The sequence below is a fragment of the Gavialis gangeticus genome, unplaced genomic scaffold, assembly GCF_001723915.1.
Source record: "Gavialis gangeticus isolate Ggan-Ray unplaced genomic scaffold, GavGan_comp1, whole genome shotgun sequence".
Classification (NCBI taxonomy): Eukaryota; Metazoa; Chordata; order Crocodylia; family Gavialidae; genus Gavialis; species Gavialis gangeticus.
Window position 1 is genome coordinate 146,065,338 of NW_017729022.1, and position 17,794 is coordinate 146,083,131.

Consider the following 17,794-nt stretch of genomic DNA (forward strand, 5'->3'; position numbering starts at 1 on the left):
GTGGGGGGCAGTGGGGGTGGAGGGTTGTGGGCCCAATCTGGGCAGTGGGGCAGCCTGGACCCAGTCAGGGCAGACAGCGGCTGATGGGCCACATGAATCCCAGCCCCTGAGAGCAGGTAGGCTGGGCAAGCCCAGAGCCAAATTGGTTCCTAGTCATGCCCCTGCTTGCCAGCCATCTGTTGGTAATTTTGCATTTAACATGCTGTACACATTACAGGGGTATTAACCCTTAAAGTGCAACTGCTCAAAGTACATGCTAACACCAACTAAAATTAGCACATGCTAATTGTAAGATGTCACTACACCCTAAGTGTGCTTTGCATTTTATTTATTCAAACTAAAGTTCTGTACATATAAGGCCATCAAAGGACCAAAACCTTATTATATAAATAAAATATTAAATGGTCAGAGGGGCTGAAATGGCTTTTGTCTTTCCAGTTTTCCCCTAAGGATTGGTGCATTGCATGGACAAATGTGAGTCATGGTTGCAAGAGTTGTCCGTTTTTCTTTATTTAAAACAAAAGATGGAGAAAAGGAGAAGATATTCAGTTTGAAATGCTCAATGGTTCTCCATTTTCTTTTGCTAAAATGCAAGATTTGGGCTCTCTTCTTTTTTCAGTGTTTCTCTTCTGTTTCAGGAATTCATTGTTATGATATGGGCTGGATTGTGCCCAATAGATAGTAGGATCTGGTACAGAGCTAGTAACCGAGGGAAATCTTACAGGTTACTGTACTTGAAATTTATTGGAGATGCAAGTAATTGAGTACTCACTGCATTATCCTTTCAGCTGGTTCTACAACCTTGCCTCCACTCTGTCCCTTTTATCTCTCTTCCTGTGCACTAGCCTGAAGAACTTCCTGAACTCAGGAGACCTGCAGAGACTATATCTGTGGGATGCAAACCTGCAGAGAAGCAAGTCATATTCTGGCTGCATACAACTATAGAGACCATGATCCATAAATATTTATGAATGTTCAGAGTTTGAACATGAAAACCCAGTTAGGTATAGGAATGCCATCAGAAAAAAAGTGTGTGAATATCTTATACGGCAAATAAGTAAAACTATTCTTTTACCTCCTAACTCTTACCCAAATAGCTCAGTAAAAGCTAATTCCCATAGTACTGTTTAATTCAGACTTGCATCCCCTTGCAAGAATTTGAGCTGTACTGTCTCCATAATTTTTTTTTTTTTTTTTTTTTTTCAATTTTTTTTTTTTTTTGTTTTTTTTTTTTTTTTTTTAAATTTTTTTTTTTTTTTTTTTAAATTTTTTTTTTTTTTTTTTTAAATTTTTTTTTTTTTTTTTTTAAATTTTTTTTTTTTTTTTTTTAAATTTTTTTTTTTTTTTTTTTGCAATTTGTATTTTATTGTGTTCCCTTAAGCACACGTTTTGGGACATGAATTTATACAGAGGAATATTAACAAAAAGACATCCGTCTCATATGAGAAATCTTCATTTATGGATCTGCTCAAACTATTTGGTAATTCCAAGATCTAAAGTTCTCCAGTGAGTACCACAAATGCATGATGTCCCTCAATGACAAATTTTGCTTTTAGACCTCTGATTTATTTTAAAGATAGGTAAAGCTTTGTGTAACAGATATTTTCTCAAGTCATATAAGAAAACCTGCAAACATAAATTTTTCTGATGCCAGTTCAACTGGACTCATAAAGCTGCCTCAAGCTTTGCCTGTTGTAAACCTCAACAACACTGCTATTAACATCAAAAGCAAAACTCCCATTGCCTTTCTTAGGCAGAATGAAGCTCACCTAATAATCTGAAGCATTTGGGGCCAAACTACTTACCGTTTTAGAGAGCTGTCATCCCTTACACTGGAGAACTGATAAGATGAACATGCATACTTTTTGAAGATGTGAAAAAAATGCGGCTCCTTGTAATATAAGCAAGGTGGCTGTTTACATTTAGCAAGTTTTAAGGAGTAATATTTTGATTTAATCTGACAAAGTACTTCACCACCTAGAGGAAGTGATATTTGTTAATTTAGAATTTGTCAACCATGGTAACATAGGGCATATTTATTTTCTGCATTTACTAGCATTTATTAGTGTTAGCAGAGTTTGAGTTTAGACCTGAGGAAGGGCATTCGATGCTCAAAAGCTTGTCCTGCAACTCTACCAATAAAAAATATTACAGAACAGAAGGTCAAAAAGGAGTGATTCTAACTGAGAAGTGTTATTCTTAGCCTTAAGATTAGACCCAACAACAACATTTTTAAATTTCGTAGATTTTATAGACATTAGGGCTGGAAGAGACCTCAGAATATCATCGAGTCCAGCCCCTGGCCCCAGGGGCAGGAAGTCAGCTGGGGTCATAGGATCCCAGCAAGATAAGCATCCAATTTGCTCTTGAAGGTGTTCAATGTAGGTTCTTGAACCACCTCCGATGGCAGGCTGTTCCAGACCTTGGGGGCTCGGGCAGTAAAGAAATTCTTCCTTATGTCCAGCGTGAAACGGTCTCGCAATAGTTTATGACCATTCAACCTCGTCATCCCTTGGGGAGCTCTGGTGACCATTCTCAAATGTTGATAGCATTCTTAAAACTCTTACTTTTCTCTTACATAATGTTTGTGTGTATGCACACGCGTGTGTGTGTGAGAAACTTGCTTATGAAGGCAGCTGAACTTTCTGACGAACTGTCTCCAAACTGTGAAAGAACTGCTTTGAGATATAAGAATTAATGATGGATTTCATCACTTGGCATTGTAGGTGCCTTGACTGGTCCACAAACCTATATATATACACACACATATCTACACACACACATACATATACATATATTCATAGATTCATAGACTGAAAGGCTGGATGGGACCTTGGAAGATCATGAGGTCCAGCCCCCACACCAAGCAGGAAAGATAACTGGGGGTCAGGTGATGCCAGCAAGGTGACTGTCCAGTCCCCTCTTGAAGATTTCCAGCGTAGGTGATTGCACCACCTCTGGAGGGAGCTTATTCCACAGTCCAGACACCCTGACTGTGAAGAAGTTTTTCCTAATGTTGAGCATAAATCGGTTTTCCAGGAGTTTGTGGCCATTATCCTAGTTTTCCCCAAGGGTGCCCTGGTGAACAGTTGCTCATCACACCCTTGATCGCTCCCTTAGTATAGCAGGAGTGTTTATGTGTATATGTTGGGGGGAGCCAAAGGGTAGAAAAAATGTTCAGCATTTTTATGCTAGTGGTATAGGAGCACTTTTAAAGGACTCTAATGTGGGGCCTCTCCAAACTTTATTAACCTGAAGAGCCTTTGAAGTGAGGGGGTAGAATCTAGTCATTGATTCTTATGCTATGCCTATAAGAACTAGGACCTTTAAATGTATGGATCGTGTCTTATTTCTTTCTCCCTCTTTCTTTATGGGAAATTGTCCATGGATTATTTTTTTTATCACTCTATCAATTGCTAATAAATTTTGATTGCATGTCTTCTGTGGGTTTTTGACCAGTGAAGGCACCTATGATGCCAAGCAAAGCTGACCCTAGTAGGGTGTGGGACCCAGGGCAAATCAGCCCGTGCAGAGCCCCACCTCCACTCCAATCCCATGTGCCCCAGACCTGAAGAAGCTGGCACCACCATTAGCAGTGGTGGCGATGGGGGGGAGGGAGTGTGTAGTAAATGACTGGATGCAAAGCCAGCGGCGCAAGAGTTGCCACAGCCGTTCCACCCAGCACCATGGGGCCCCCCAAGTGCAGGTCCTGGGGCAGTCACCCCGATTCACCCCTCCCTAGGGACGGCCCTGATGCCAAGTAATGAAGTCATAGAATCATAAACCTTTATTAAGTCTTATAAATGTTATTAGATTTTTTTTTTAATATTTAATTAACAAACCCCAAATGTTCAGAACATTGGGTGCATCTACACAAGATGTTTATGGCAGAGCTGCCGAATTATCTCCACAGTAAATGTCTCAGTGACTAGCCTCCCAGCTAACCCCACACTGGAGCACCCTTGTGCCGCAGCCAGCCCCTCCACGGAACATTGAGCCAGGTTGGAGCAGCCCTGGGCTGGCAGGCTGACCCCCCAGGCTTCCTGCCACCCAGGGCTGCTCTAACCCAGCTTAACATGCACATTAAGACAGTGCCTGAGAACAATAAACTGCAGTGTAATATGTGCTGGAGTTTATTTATTCACCTTAATTTCACATGTAGCTACACAGGTAATACATTTTACAGTTCAGTTACACTCTTCATTAATGAACAAAAATGAAGTATTTCAAAAGTACTAACAAGAAAGAGGCTGCCAAATGTCATTGACACTCGGGGGTGGAGGGGTGTATCTACACTTTCATTAATGTGCTACAGTTACTGCAGATTAAATTTAATACTGGGATAACCAAGTACTAAATTGATGCAGAATTACTTGTGGTACTGCGCAGTAATGCCAGCACATGGTTTTTTTCTGTCATTAACTGTGCAGTAGCCTAAAGCTACTTCACAATAGCATATTAGCACAGTTCTTGCCCAGCACACTACTGTGCAGTGTTATTAGGCTACTGTGCAGTTAGCATCTTGTGTAGATGCACCGAGGAAGAATGAAGCAAATTAGTACCCTTTATGCCTGGGAATATCTGAATTTACATTTGAGATAAAGAACCTAAGAATGCAGAATGCCCAAGTAAAATGTGTTATTTTTATTATATTTGCAAATGGCTAGATACTTTAAGTCTGTACATGGAGTGGGATGTGGGAGTTAAAAGCAGTATCCAAGCTGAGTCCGCTACTGAATGCAAGATCAGCTCAAAGACAGCTGACGTAGATCTGAAAAGAAGAAAATGTCATCAGGACCAGACTAGGGTTGTCATCTAATTATACTCCAGGCAGAAATAAAGAAGGATTTAAGAGAATGAAAAGAAAAAAAAGGGAAGAAACAATGTGGAGAAGTAATGGAGAGCATGAATAGGAGACAGAAGCCACCAAATAATTCAGATAAACTTTGGGTAGTTTTGTTTTCCCACTATTAGTAAATATTATTGTTTCCAAGGCACTATCATGCAATTGCTGGGATATTTCTGAAAAGCCATATTAGTTATTTTGTTACAATTATGCACTTACTTATGGTAATATAATATCCTGGCTTGCATATAGACATATAATTCTGGTGACCATGATTGTGATCTTACAGTGACTGTACATTTGTGTATTACACTCATTTTATAGATGCATAGATTAGTGTCATAAAGGACTGTTTTGATCATGAAGGCTGACTTCCTGTATAACATAGACCATAACACTTTCTAGAATTAATTATGATTTGAATGGCAGCATATATTGTAGAGGAAAAAAATCTAATCTTGATACAGTCATAGTGTGTTGGTAACTTGTTCCAGCACAACACTTAATTAATTACCCATGCTAGTTTTAAATAAAAATTGCAACCCACCAACCAGTTTTCAAACCTGATTTTTGAGCTTCATCCTCCAGCTACTGTATCTTGTTATACCTTTGCATGCTAAACTAAAGAGCTTTCAGCTAGCAGCTTTTTGTTCCTCATATAAGTACTCATAGTCCACCCATAGTTAAAAAAAACTGCTTAACCTTCTCTTTCATAAAATAAATAGCTTGCACTCCTTTGATCTGTCACTATATGTTTCTAGTCCTTATCCCTTCTCATAGTTCCTCTCTATTGCCTCTCTTAATTTATCATCTTCCTTGAAATGTAGACATGAGAATTTTACATTGTATTGCAACAGTAATTGTACCACTTTCAAATAGTATAATCTCCTGGATCAGAGTCAATACCCCCCTGTTTATAAATCTAATTATTGCATTGGCCTTCTAACCACAGTATCAGTCTGAGAGGTGGTATTCACCTTATTATTAAATGCTACTCCAATTGTCTTTCTGAGTCATTGCTTCCCCGGATCTAGAATCATAGAATCAGAAAAAATGAGGGTTGGAAGGGACCTCAGGAGGTCATCGAGTCTAACCCCCTGCTCAGAGTAGGACCATCCCCAACTAGGTCATCCCAACCAAAGCTTTGTCTAGTCCCCCATTCTGAAAGTATGACCTACATACCTTGCTTAAAAGTTTGCCCTAGCTTTTGGCTGTGTTGCAGTGCATATTTGTTTCTTGCACCCAGATTACCAGTGATCCAGATTGCTGTGTGTCAGTGCCCTCTTGAATACTTATTAACTCCTGATTTTGCTACAGTGTTCAAAATTTATCAGGAATGATTTTATATCTTCTACACCACTGATAAAGGTGTTAAATAGTGAAGAGTCAAGAATAAATCCCCCTGAAATATGAAATGAATACCGTATCAGATTGTTTTCCTCTCAAATACAGAACAGGGATATTTAACACGTTTGCCTTTTCTGCCCAGTTTTCATCAAATAGTGCCTGATGCCATTGTTAGTATTCCTCTTGGTCCTATCATACTTTAAAAATTCCTTAACATTGCTCTTTATAGTTCTTAAATCTTTTATGCATTGATCTGCCCATGCGCCTTTTTTGCTTCCTTTATCAATTTTTTACAGTTTCAAGCTTATAACTTATATTCATTGCTATCTCCTGAAAAAATTCCATTCTATGTGTATTATAACCTTTTTATAGCTGCTTTTATTCATCACTAAGTCAGGTTATGTTTTAAGAATAACTCTCTTTCACACACTATAGCTTTTAGACCATCTAATAAAATACTCTTAAACAGTTCCCAATAATCATTCGTATTTTTCTGTTTTAATTCTTTTTAATAGGTATTCTGGGTCAGTTTTGAGAATCTGGGCCTTCTCATATACATATAAGTCATAAACCAAGATAAATATTATGATTTCTTATAATGAGCATATTATAATAGAATTTGCTATAATAATATTCTCTATGTTGTATGAAATATATTGTAATACATATAATAAAATATATTATTATATTATATACACCAAGTGTATATACTACTGATTTACACATTTCCAGTGAAATCAATGCATGATCACTTGTTTTAATTCTAGTTGTAATACTATTCCTCTTTATCTGTCCAGATGAAGTCCCCTACAAAATTCTCTCTACTTACATTCTCTCTACCATATTAGATGCTCTACTTCTTGTGTTAGGAAAATGTCATGTATAATGTTTACACATTTTGAGGATGTTCTAATACTGAGAGCAAGAGACTTCCAGTGTTTGTCACTCATTTTGAGAACTTTGCATGGCATTTTTTCTCATGCTCATCCTAAGCACTTAAGGAGTCAGTCCTGTTGTCTACTATGGCTTGATGTTGAGTAGAAAACATCAATTTTTGCCTTTTCTAGTGTTTAGGCTTTTAGGTCCTTGATCAATCAGCATTCAAAATCACTGCTTCTAAGCTGTTTCTGACTTGGAAGCAAATAATGCTATTTTTGACAGTTTCATTCACCTCCCCTTTTTGTCCACTCAGTCCTTCCTACAAGGTTATCATTATTAATTTTGATATTCTAATCATGGGAACTTTCCAACAAAGGTACCTTTAAATACCACCTAGTTCAAATTTATCCACATAAATGTGCATTTTTTCCTATCTTTACCCAGGATCCTAGCACTGCATACCACTGGATGTTGGCAATTATATAATACTTTCTGTGTCTCTTGTTGCTTTGGTTCCTTTTGTTCTCAACATCATGATTTATACTACATGGAGGCATCTACACATGTGCTTTACTGCGGAGTTGACTAATTAGCTCTGCAGTAAAGCATGACCTTCTACACATGCAATGCTATTTGGCCAGAGTAAACTAATTAATTCCACCATGGGGTAGTACTGCCCAACACAAGTACTATCCTATGGCAGTGCAATTTACTCTGCCACAACACACATTTAGACAGTATCTGGGGCTGGCTATGGCATGAGGGTGCTACAGCGTGGGGCATACCTGACAGCTAGCCCTGTACTATAGCACCCTCATGCCCCAGCCAGCCCCTCCACAGCATGTTGAACTGAGGCAGAGCAGCTCTGGGTGACAGGATGACCCCCTGGGTCCCCTGCCCACCAGGGCTGCACTGCCCCAGCTCAACATGCTGCAGTGCTGGACGCATGTGAAGACGCAGCTCACAGGAGCAATACATTCTGGCATGAACTGCACCAGAATTTATTCAGATGGACTGTTTGCACATGTAGATGCAGCCAATGAGAGCTCATTTCTTCCTCTGATTCACCTTCCTTTTTGCTTTTAGTCTAACAGAGTAAGCCTATATGTGCCTCTTTTAAGCACGCTTAGCCTAAAATTGCCATGTTTAAGGCACATTAAGGGTTCATGTCTATATGCACATGCCCTTAATGCTCCTTAAAAATGGAGATTTAAGGCTATGTGAGCCTAAATTTGATGCCTGCATAAAGCAGGTATCAAATGTGGGCATAAATAGCTAAGTCACATTAGCAAACATGTAGACACACTAATGCACATGAACACAGTGTGTGTGAATGGATACACACCACATTAATGTGCATTAGTGCATCTGTATTTGTGCTAATACAACTTAGCTATTCACACCTCAGTTTAATGCACCTTAATGCACATTAGCATGTCCATGTGTAGATGTGTGGCTAAATCTCCTTAATGTGCCTTAAGTAAAGGCACATTAAGTTTAAGCATATGTAAATACATGTGTAGATATGCCCATAGTTTCCTAACTCGTCCAACTCTTCAGTCCTCTAGAAAAAATGGTTTTGCACAGGCCCTTCAAACATTCAACCACAGTTTGGAGACAGTTCCTCAGAAATTTCAGTTGCCTCCATAAGCTATCTACAGTCTATGAGGTATTAGCAGTATTGCTTTTGTGCCAATATTTACCATCAGCAATGGATCACTGCCTACTGATTTCAGAAGCCATTTTAATTTTAAAGTAATATCTCAGGTCTTGGCTCCAAGAAGTCAGTACATCATTTCATTGACTCTCTGTTCCTTGCAGAATGTTCTTTAAGTTTTACTAGAACTCATGAAAAGGACCGTCTGTCTGTCTTAGACATCTGTACATGCATTCACATCTTGTAGGCTGGACTGAGCAGCCATCCACAGCTATGCTCACATAGCTCTGTGTTCTGTTTGATCAGATCAGTTAAGACTTTTAATTCCTATAGTTTCCATGCTGAGAACAGAACAATGACTGAATACTTATAGCTGCATATTCTAGCTCTTCCATCCGGGGGCCTTAGTCTTCTCTACCTCCAGTTTTATAGAATGCTTCCTGGTCCTCTTACTTCTAAAGCAGTGGTTTTCAAGCTTTGTAGACTCAAGGCAATGCTTGGAAAATGCATATTCTTAGCTTTCACTGAATTTTTTACTACAGAAAAATAATAGAGTAATTCTTCTGTTGCAAGGAAGAACACAACAGGTCAGAATGTTTTTAACAGTATTATTTTCTATTTGAATTTCTGGGTTTACCTTGTGAATCATGTTTGCACACCCAACAATGCTAATATTGCACCACACCCTGCAACACTCATGAAAGGATCTGAAGGCACTCTAGGGTGCTATGGCAATCTGGTTGAGAATCACTGTTCTAAAGTTTAGAAAAGATTACCAAGATTTCTCCCTAGTTCCTTGGAAATCAGTTCTTATCTGTCTCCAAACTGGGGTGATCAAAACTGCAAAATCTGAGTTTCAAGAACTTTTCAGTTTTGTTGATGTTCTGTAATGTGGGAGCATCTAGACAGGATGTTTACTGCGGAGTTGCCTAATTAGCTCCACAGTAAATGTCTTAGCATCTACATATGCAGGGCTATTAGGCTGGAGTAAACTAATAAACTCTGCCACAGGCTAGTACTTGTAAATACAAGTATTATCTTATGGTGGAGGTTTTACTGCACAGCAGCACACATGCAGATACTGACTTAGCTGTCTGGGGCAGAAGGGTGCTTCAGTGCAGGGGCTGCAGCAAGTTGAGCCAGGGCAGAGCAGTCCAGGCCAGCAGCCTGAACCCCTGGACCCTGTGCCAGCTGGGGCTGCTCCAATCCAGTTCAATGTGCTATTGTCCCAGGCACATGTGTAAACACAGTGCCATGGAGCAATAAACTCTGGTGCAATATGCACTGGAGTTTACTGCTTCACACTAATATACACATCTACATGCACCCTATCTATACTTTTCCTCTCAATTTTTTTTCTCAGCACAACAAACATCTTTCATTTCAGGGGAAATCCCTTCTGGTTTCTGTTGGCAAAGAAAATATGGCACAAATGTTGTACTATCACTTTTCCATTGCTGGCCATTGTAGTACTGAATACAGAACAGGATCTGGAAAGCAAGAAACTTTTATTACCTCTTTGAAACTACACCCCACTAACCTGTTTGGGAGTTTACCTGACAATTCATTGTAGGAAATACTGATTAATACTAGGGTAAAATCAAGTTCAGGGTCATTTAATTTCTATATTTATATAGACTGATTTGTATGTACTGATTTTTCACTTTTTGGGCACAAATACGTGTAAAAGCTCTTGTGAGAGGAACAGCACTTTATAGGGCTATATCCTGAAAGAGATTTCTTGCTTGTTTTGCGGACTTTATGGTAGCTGACATAAAGTGACATACCCCCATTTAAATCAGTGGAGTTGCAATGATTAACCACGCTGGGGATCTGTTTCTTTCATTTTAAAATCTTCTTTTAATGTTAGCCATTTCCCAAAAGTAACAACCAAGCCTAAGGTGCGTCATTGTCAAAACATAATGCTTTAGGGGGCTAAAAAGAGATTATAACTTATGTCACCACTATTTTTCTTTTATTCTTATAGAGTTATGATGTTGCCCCAGGCATATACCATACCTTATTGATTCATTTTATTGATTAATTTAACAAGATCACAAATGCCTGTTAACATCCATGCCAATTGAGTGACTCGTAAATACAACACTTCTGTCACTGGTAACACAGAAAACACCATACCATCAAAATAAGCTGAAAAACAGTAGAAAAAAAGTAGCATTATTGCTTGGAAAATAACTGTTTCATATCCAGCTTCTCAAGGGTTTTGAGTACAGCAAACATGTGATTTAAAACAGGGACATTTGTAATGCTGGTCCATTAGATTTATAGCCAGTGCTGTATTTCAGTTTTATTAAATAATCTCCACCCAGACTCCAATGAGAAAAATTCAGCAATATATTTTGCTTCCAGTTTTACTGTCTCTGAAATTGTCCTGCTTTTAGTGTGTCTTTATATCTGTGATACTGAGTTCCCTATTGTATTGTCTTATAACTAACATAGGTAGTATTATTCTCAATTCCAAGGGCAAGTCAAAAGGATCCTGAATAACTGAAAAATGTTAAAGTATAGAATCTGACCTTGATAGGTTTTATATACAAAAGTTGAAGACTTAAGAAAAAGTGATAAAGGGCTTAGAGGAGCAAGAAACCTAATACTTCACTAACATCAGCAAAATGGCTGTGCACAGGAGGCTTTTAAGCAATCAAGTCTATACAAGCTAATTTGCAACTGATAGCACAAATTATGTTCAGATTCTTTCAGATTCTTCAAATTAACTCTTTGGATATTTTTAGAGAACTACTGTTTAGTTTAATCAAAGATACTACTAAAACCTCACTCAATGATGAGCTATCTCTTTACATTTGTCTATCTATCTATCTATCTATCTATCTATCTATCTATATATATGGGTCTGTGTAGATCAATTAAAAACATAAAATTCACATGTATATTCACTAACACCCTTCACTATGATTTATTTATTTTTACTGGTATTTATTGACATTTATGATCAGTTAAAATACTTGAGATCACCTTTGTAATCACTGTGCTTTGTTTACAGGTTGTATATAAAAATAATGACGTCAGGTTGGAATTATCTCGACTAGCCAAGCAAGGAGATCATAAAATGAAGATTCATGGTGTTGTGGCATTTAAATGTGAAAATGTTGCAACTTTGGATCCCATCACATTTGAAACACCTGAGTCTTTCATCTCTTTGCCAAAGTGGAATGCCAAGAAAACAGGCTCAATATCATTTGACTTTCGCACAACTGAGCCAAATGGCCTGATTCTCTTCAGTCATGGAAAACCCAGGCACCAGAAAGATGCCAAACACCCACAAATGGTGAAGGTTGACTTTTTTGCTATTGAAATGCTTGATGGTCATCTTTATTTGCTGTTAGACATGGGATCAGGTACTACTAAAACAAAAGCCTTACAGAAGAAAGTGAATGATGGAGAATGGTACCATGTAGACTTTCAGCGGGATGGACGAGCAGGTAATATATATATTTTTTAATTACAATTCATTTTTTATTTTATTCCTCTGATTTAAAAAAAATATCAGATAGATTTGATTGTTGCCTATGCATAATGTTCTAGTGTTAAAGTTGTACATCATCTGATAAGTAAGTAAAGGAGTTGTAATGAATCATTATTGTCAGGTACTGAAACACAAATGATTTCCAAGTACAATATGTTCTGTGAACATTTACTGGGTTATTGAGTACTAAATCTTGCAAGTAAATATATCATCTACTTGAGACGGAGGGAAGGAGGGAGGGAGGAAGGAAGGAAGGAAGGAGTCCCTGTCCTCCTGATAATCACTTTCATCATCATATTTTCAGAAGTAGCTGAAGTGGCAAATTGAAAGTGTAAAAAAGCAAGTAAACAAACAAAAGGAGACTATAAGTAATTGCCAGCACACTGAAACTGATTACTATAACCATAGGAACAAATCAAGACTCCCAGTCATTGGTTAATAGATCTCACAATAATTAAGAGGCATGCTAATGAATGATAAACAATACATTGTACCTAATACCAATAGAAGTGGAAATAAATTACTAATGAGTAAACATTGCTAGTCTTAGACCTCTGGCAGAACATGCTACATTTTCAACTAATATATCATGTAATAAAAATGGCAAACCAGCCACAAACCTATTCTATATTAAGTATGGAACAACTTTGTAGCTGCTTTACAGGATGCTTTAATTTACATGTGTGGCATGTTATCATCAAGGGCAACTGGGGAGCCCAGCTTCAGAGTTGCTCCCCAGTGCTGGGGTTGCCTACAGACCCATTTAAGTTTCCTGATGTTCAGGAAGCCAGATACTAGGGAGCTGGAGACCTCTAATGCTAGGCTTCCTGGATGCTGGCAAGTTTTAAGGGGTACATGGGGAGCTTTGGATTGGGGAGCAGTTTCCTAATGCTGGGTTCCCTGCATGCCAGCAAGTTGAGAGGGTGCATATGCATCTTGACTGAATGCACACTTTTAAAGTTCCTGGTACATGCAGAGCCGGGGATCAGGATGCATCTTCATGATACCATAAATGTTTAATAGGCACATATGCAGCCCTGAACTTTAAGATGTGCAACTTTTAAAAGTCCAGGTATGTAGAAAACCTGGGATTGAGTACCCTGAGCTTCACTGCGCACCAGAAAACTGAAAGAGACAGGGATCCAGTCACCAGTGCTGGGATCCCTGAGCCCCATTAGGCAAGTGGTGCAGTCTGAGGAACTTTATCCCAGATTGCAGAAATCTCACGTATTGCCAGCTCCTTACATGTCTGACACAGCAGGATGCATGGTTTTTCACATTTGAGATAAAATTCTTCAGATCTTGTTGTGCAATAAAATTAATGTCTGCCAGAGCCTTAGTCATATTAGATTGTATTTTACTCAACAAATGTTCCCACTGATATTGATGTGATTACAGATTTCATATACTGCCCCTAACTCTCCAGTAAAATGCCTGCTAGTGAAAGTGTCTTTATGTTTCAGTAGCAGTTGGAATGCATGCTGGCTTCAGCAAATAATCGATAGCCATTAGTTATAAGACCATTTTAAGGTCTGTGCTATAGTGCCTCTTGTAAGTATGATGTGAAGAGTTCATGCCAATATTCTGCTAAGAGTAAAACGAATCTAGACGTTTAAAAAATGGAATAATGTCCATCTCAGCAGTACATAATACGACTGTAATCCATCTCATTGAGAGATTCTTGAGAAATATACCACTAGCGCACACTTAAATGGTTTGTGGTTTATCCACATTACTAAAACAGCTAGATGGAATTCCAGCTTTAATTTATGTACACTTTGCAAGTGTATTATTCTAGCTGTCCGGCTGCAAACCTAGAAAATGCCTCCTTTGCTCCCCCTTGTGGATCTTGTATTCCTTTCTATTCCTCCAGGCTTCTTGCTTCCATCTCTTTGTTCCCTTCCATCTCCTCTTTTACCTTAGGTTGAATTTGGTTACTGCTTTTAAATTTCAGCCAAAGGTTGTTCACTTGCTTGCTATGAAACTGCTTTGAAGCAGAGTTTAAGAAATACCAACATCTTTCAAAATCAGATGGAATTTAAATGCACCCAGTAGCTTGTAGAGACTGTCATAATTTGTTAGGTTGAGGCCCCTGCAAAAGGAATGATTATACTTGAAAGCCAGAGCTTCAAACATATTCTCCAAATTTTCAGATTAAATCTACTTAATTTAGATGTCTTGAAAAAAAACAAACAAACCACTAGTAGCCATTAGATGGTCAGTGAACCTTACCTGTGCCTGCATAATTGTAGTCACAAACAAGGGAAAGTTAATTTAAATCTGAACTGAAAATCAGGCCACAGATTTAATTGTATTAGTCTACCTTGTTTCATGTCACTGTTACTTATTTACTCCTCTTAAGGTATCAAATACGCTCAAAAACCTCAATTATGATTGAGTATCCAGTGGTTATGCTATTTACACTGAAGTCATCATTTGAGTCTTCCCTTCTTAAAATGCTGTTTCAGTGGCTGAAATGGAGCAGTAAAATCAAGCTAGAGTCATGCCCCTGGGACACTATGAAAAGTAGAGGTTATTCCTATGGTCACAGCCATCACTATTCTGAAAATAGATACATTATAATTGTTTACATTTGGAGATATGCCTCTAAACTTTAATAGTTACATGATGACTTTGCCTTGCAATTTCCATTAAGAACCAGAGGAGTTAAGGGTAATGCTAAACTATATGAAAATCTTTGAAAACTTGCAACTATCTAGTTAGTTAGTGATAAATAATGGGATATTAGCACAGTACCAACCAGAATATTCATCAAAAATCAGAACCCAGCATGAACCTTCTTCATCAATTGAATAAATTTGATTGTTAGATTGGCCAACTACTGACATTTTTGCTGATTTTCTTTGGGGAGAGAGTTTGGGGGGGTGGGGAGAAGGATGCTGAGGGTGGTTTTTTACAGTAGCAAATTTCCCATTTAATGAATGACATTATTGCCTGAATAATAGCTAGTGAAATTTGACCCAATAAAAACATACGATAAGCATGTTAAAAAGCAGATCACAGCAAGTTTCTGTTTTGTTTAAGTGGAAAAGAAAGTATTTTAATATATCATGAGCTAGATTCTATTACATTTACTCATTTTTGGTGATCCTTTGCAGAATTCCTTGATATTAGCTACTCAATATGAGTAAGTATGGATGAATTGGAACTTATGAATAGGCACCTTTTGTCGTACTCCTGTTCCAGCCAAAACCAGTAAGCAGTGAAGATCTGAAATAGTAGTAGTTTATTTACAGTTTTTGCCAAAACATTAAAATAAAATGGACAATACAAAGCATATACAAATAAAATAACATCATTTTATTCTTATGTCTTACTAAAAGCATACAGTAAGATTATGCATTCTACCAGTTTACACAAAATTCAGACAGAACATAGTGTATAATGACAGAAAAGAAATGGAAAAATGAAGCAGTGAACAATAAAACAAGACAGGAAAATTCTGTTTGATTTTTGCCCTTATAGTTCACAAGTATAGCACAAATAAATGTAAGGAGTATAAGACAGGGTCCAAAGTTTTAGAAAGAAGCCAGATCATTATCCCAGTATTTAATATTTCCCATTAATGGAGAGAGCCATTTCCCTCTTATTTCTTTAACAAACGTTCAAGACCACAGATGATGATTTAAGTCATCAATCTCATTCTTCCCACGAGAGCATTTTCTGTCTGAATATGAAGTCCAACACCACTTGCCCATGACAACTGCAGATTTCACTGGAGTGGATCTCATTTGAGTAAAGACCTTTCACTATTTGAAGTTTTACACCACAGACAGTCAGGTTTCTAAGCCCAAGGAGTATTTTATAAAGCTTAAAAAAGGGGAAGTCAAGATAATCTCACACCCATCATATCATCTTCCTGCTGCCATCTTTAATATTTAAATTTATGTCCTATTTTAAATACAGAGGAAATATTGAGTCAGTGACTTGCAATACCTTTCCCAGGCCATTTATCTGGAGAAAACCTTAAGAGTGTGATCTTGTGAGCTTTCCAGCTGCTTGGAATCTGGACTGTTGGATACATATTTGAACTGAAGCTAAAAATGTCTCTTTGTAAGTGTAATCCATGCCGACACACCCTGGCAAGCCAGATTCCAGATCCTCAGGGTGCCAGTAGCCCTGGGAAATCCCTCAGGCAGGTCTACTGACACCCTCACCCTCACCACCCAAGAATTTGGTCCATGTCCAATAAACACATTAGGTTCTTGATTATATACAACTATATGCAGAAAAGAAATGATTAATCAAAAGAAGAAATATATATATATATAGTTAATAATAAAACCAACAATTTGAATAAAATTTACAACTGCAATATTAGGTGAATAATTCCAACACACGGGTGGTCCCACTTGCATCAAACAACCTCAGTAATTACATACCTGGTGATAGCCCTCTAAAACAGTTTCCATCCCATAACCCAGGTTGATTTCCCTCTGGTCACAATCCCCTTCCCATAAAAATAAATGGCAACACAGCTTTAACTATGATCCACTATATGGTGGAAGTGAGGCTTATACTGCTCCAGGGAAAGTGGACTCTTAGGTCTTCCTTGATAACTCAGAAAAGAACAAGTCTCCAATCAGCCACTGCAGGTAATAGGCTTCTTTTCTTTAGTTTCCTTCAGAAAAATAGACCTCCTGCAAAGACTAGGGGTTACGCGTCCATTCACACACCCATGCAGATTTGGGATTCACACAGTCTGCTCCCGCCCCAGGCTGTCTCTCTGCCCCAGCACCTCCACATGGAGACAGGGGATTCCCTCTGCAGGTCTCTGTTCCTGCAGCATGAGCTTTTCCAGCTCAAACAGAGGACTTGCCTCTGCAGGTCTCTGACCAGGCAACTTCTCCCAGCTCCCAGCCAGCTTACTAACCTCTCCCCACTCTTTCCCTGGGTACTTGTGCCCCTGCATAGCTCCAACCCAGGTGGGAAATCAGCTTCTCCTCGATAACTCAGGCTCTCCTCTGTTCTGATGTCTGCTCCCTGGCAAGCCTCAGCTCTTCCCTCTGCCTGATGGGGTGGAGGTGGGGAACGATGGGGCTGAGTCCCTGCCCCTCTCTCCAGGTTGGCTTTGCTTTCCTCCAGTTTCTCTGTTCCTCTCTTCCCTCACTCAGCTTGTTTATGGCTCAATAGCAGCCAATCAGAACCCTTGGTTTGCAATGGGGACTTTAGTCACAGTTCAAATGTTCCAATAAAAATCATGCACTGTGCACAGCATACCCTCCTGCCTGGGAAAGCAATTGCACCCTCTGCAAACTTTTTGCCACCTTTCTTGCAAATTTCTTAGGAACAGCTTACTCACTCAGCATGCAGCCAAGTGAGCCTTTGCAGATATTATATAAGGGTTGCCCATCCTTGCTAACAACACTTCCTAAATTCCTGGCAAAAAAGAAGGGCCTTCCTTGTTCTTGAATAAGTAGCTTAAATAATCTATTTTATGCAACCTTTTCCTTTTCATTTTTATAGCCTTAAATCCAGTGTAGTGGTGCCCACTGCTAATAGAAAGCTATGACATTTTTCAAGGATCTTTGCTATTTTC

The 17,794-nt window shown here is 38.6% G+C and overlaps 1 protein-coding gene across 29 annotated transcripts in view; it reads left to right on the forward strand.

The window, feature by feature from the left end:
* NRXN1 (neurexin 1) overlaps positions 1 to 17,794 on the forward strand; it is a 1,443,145-nt gene that overhangs the window by 640,666 nt on the left and 784,685 nt on the right. For all 29 annotated transcript variants that reach the window (XM_019516265.1, XM_019516266.1, XM_019516286.1 and 26 more), the window contains one exon: positions 11,752 to 12,190. In XM_019516265.1, coding sequence (XP_019371810.1) covers positions 11,752 to 12,190 — 439 coding nt within the window. The remainder of the gene's footprint in view (positions 1 to 11,751; positions 12,191 to 17,794) is intronic.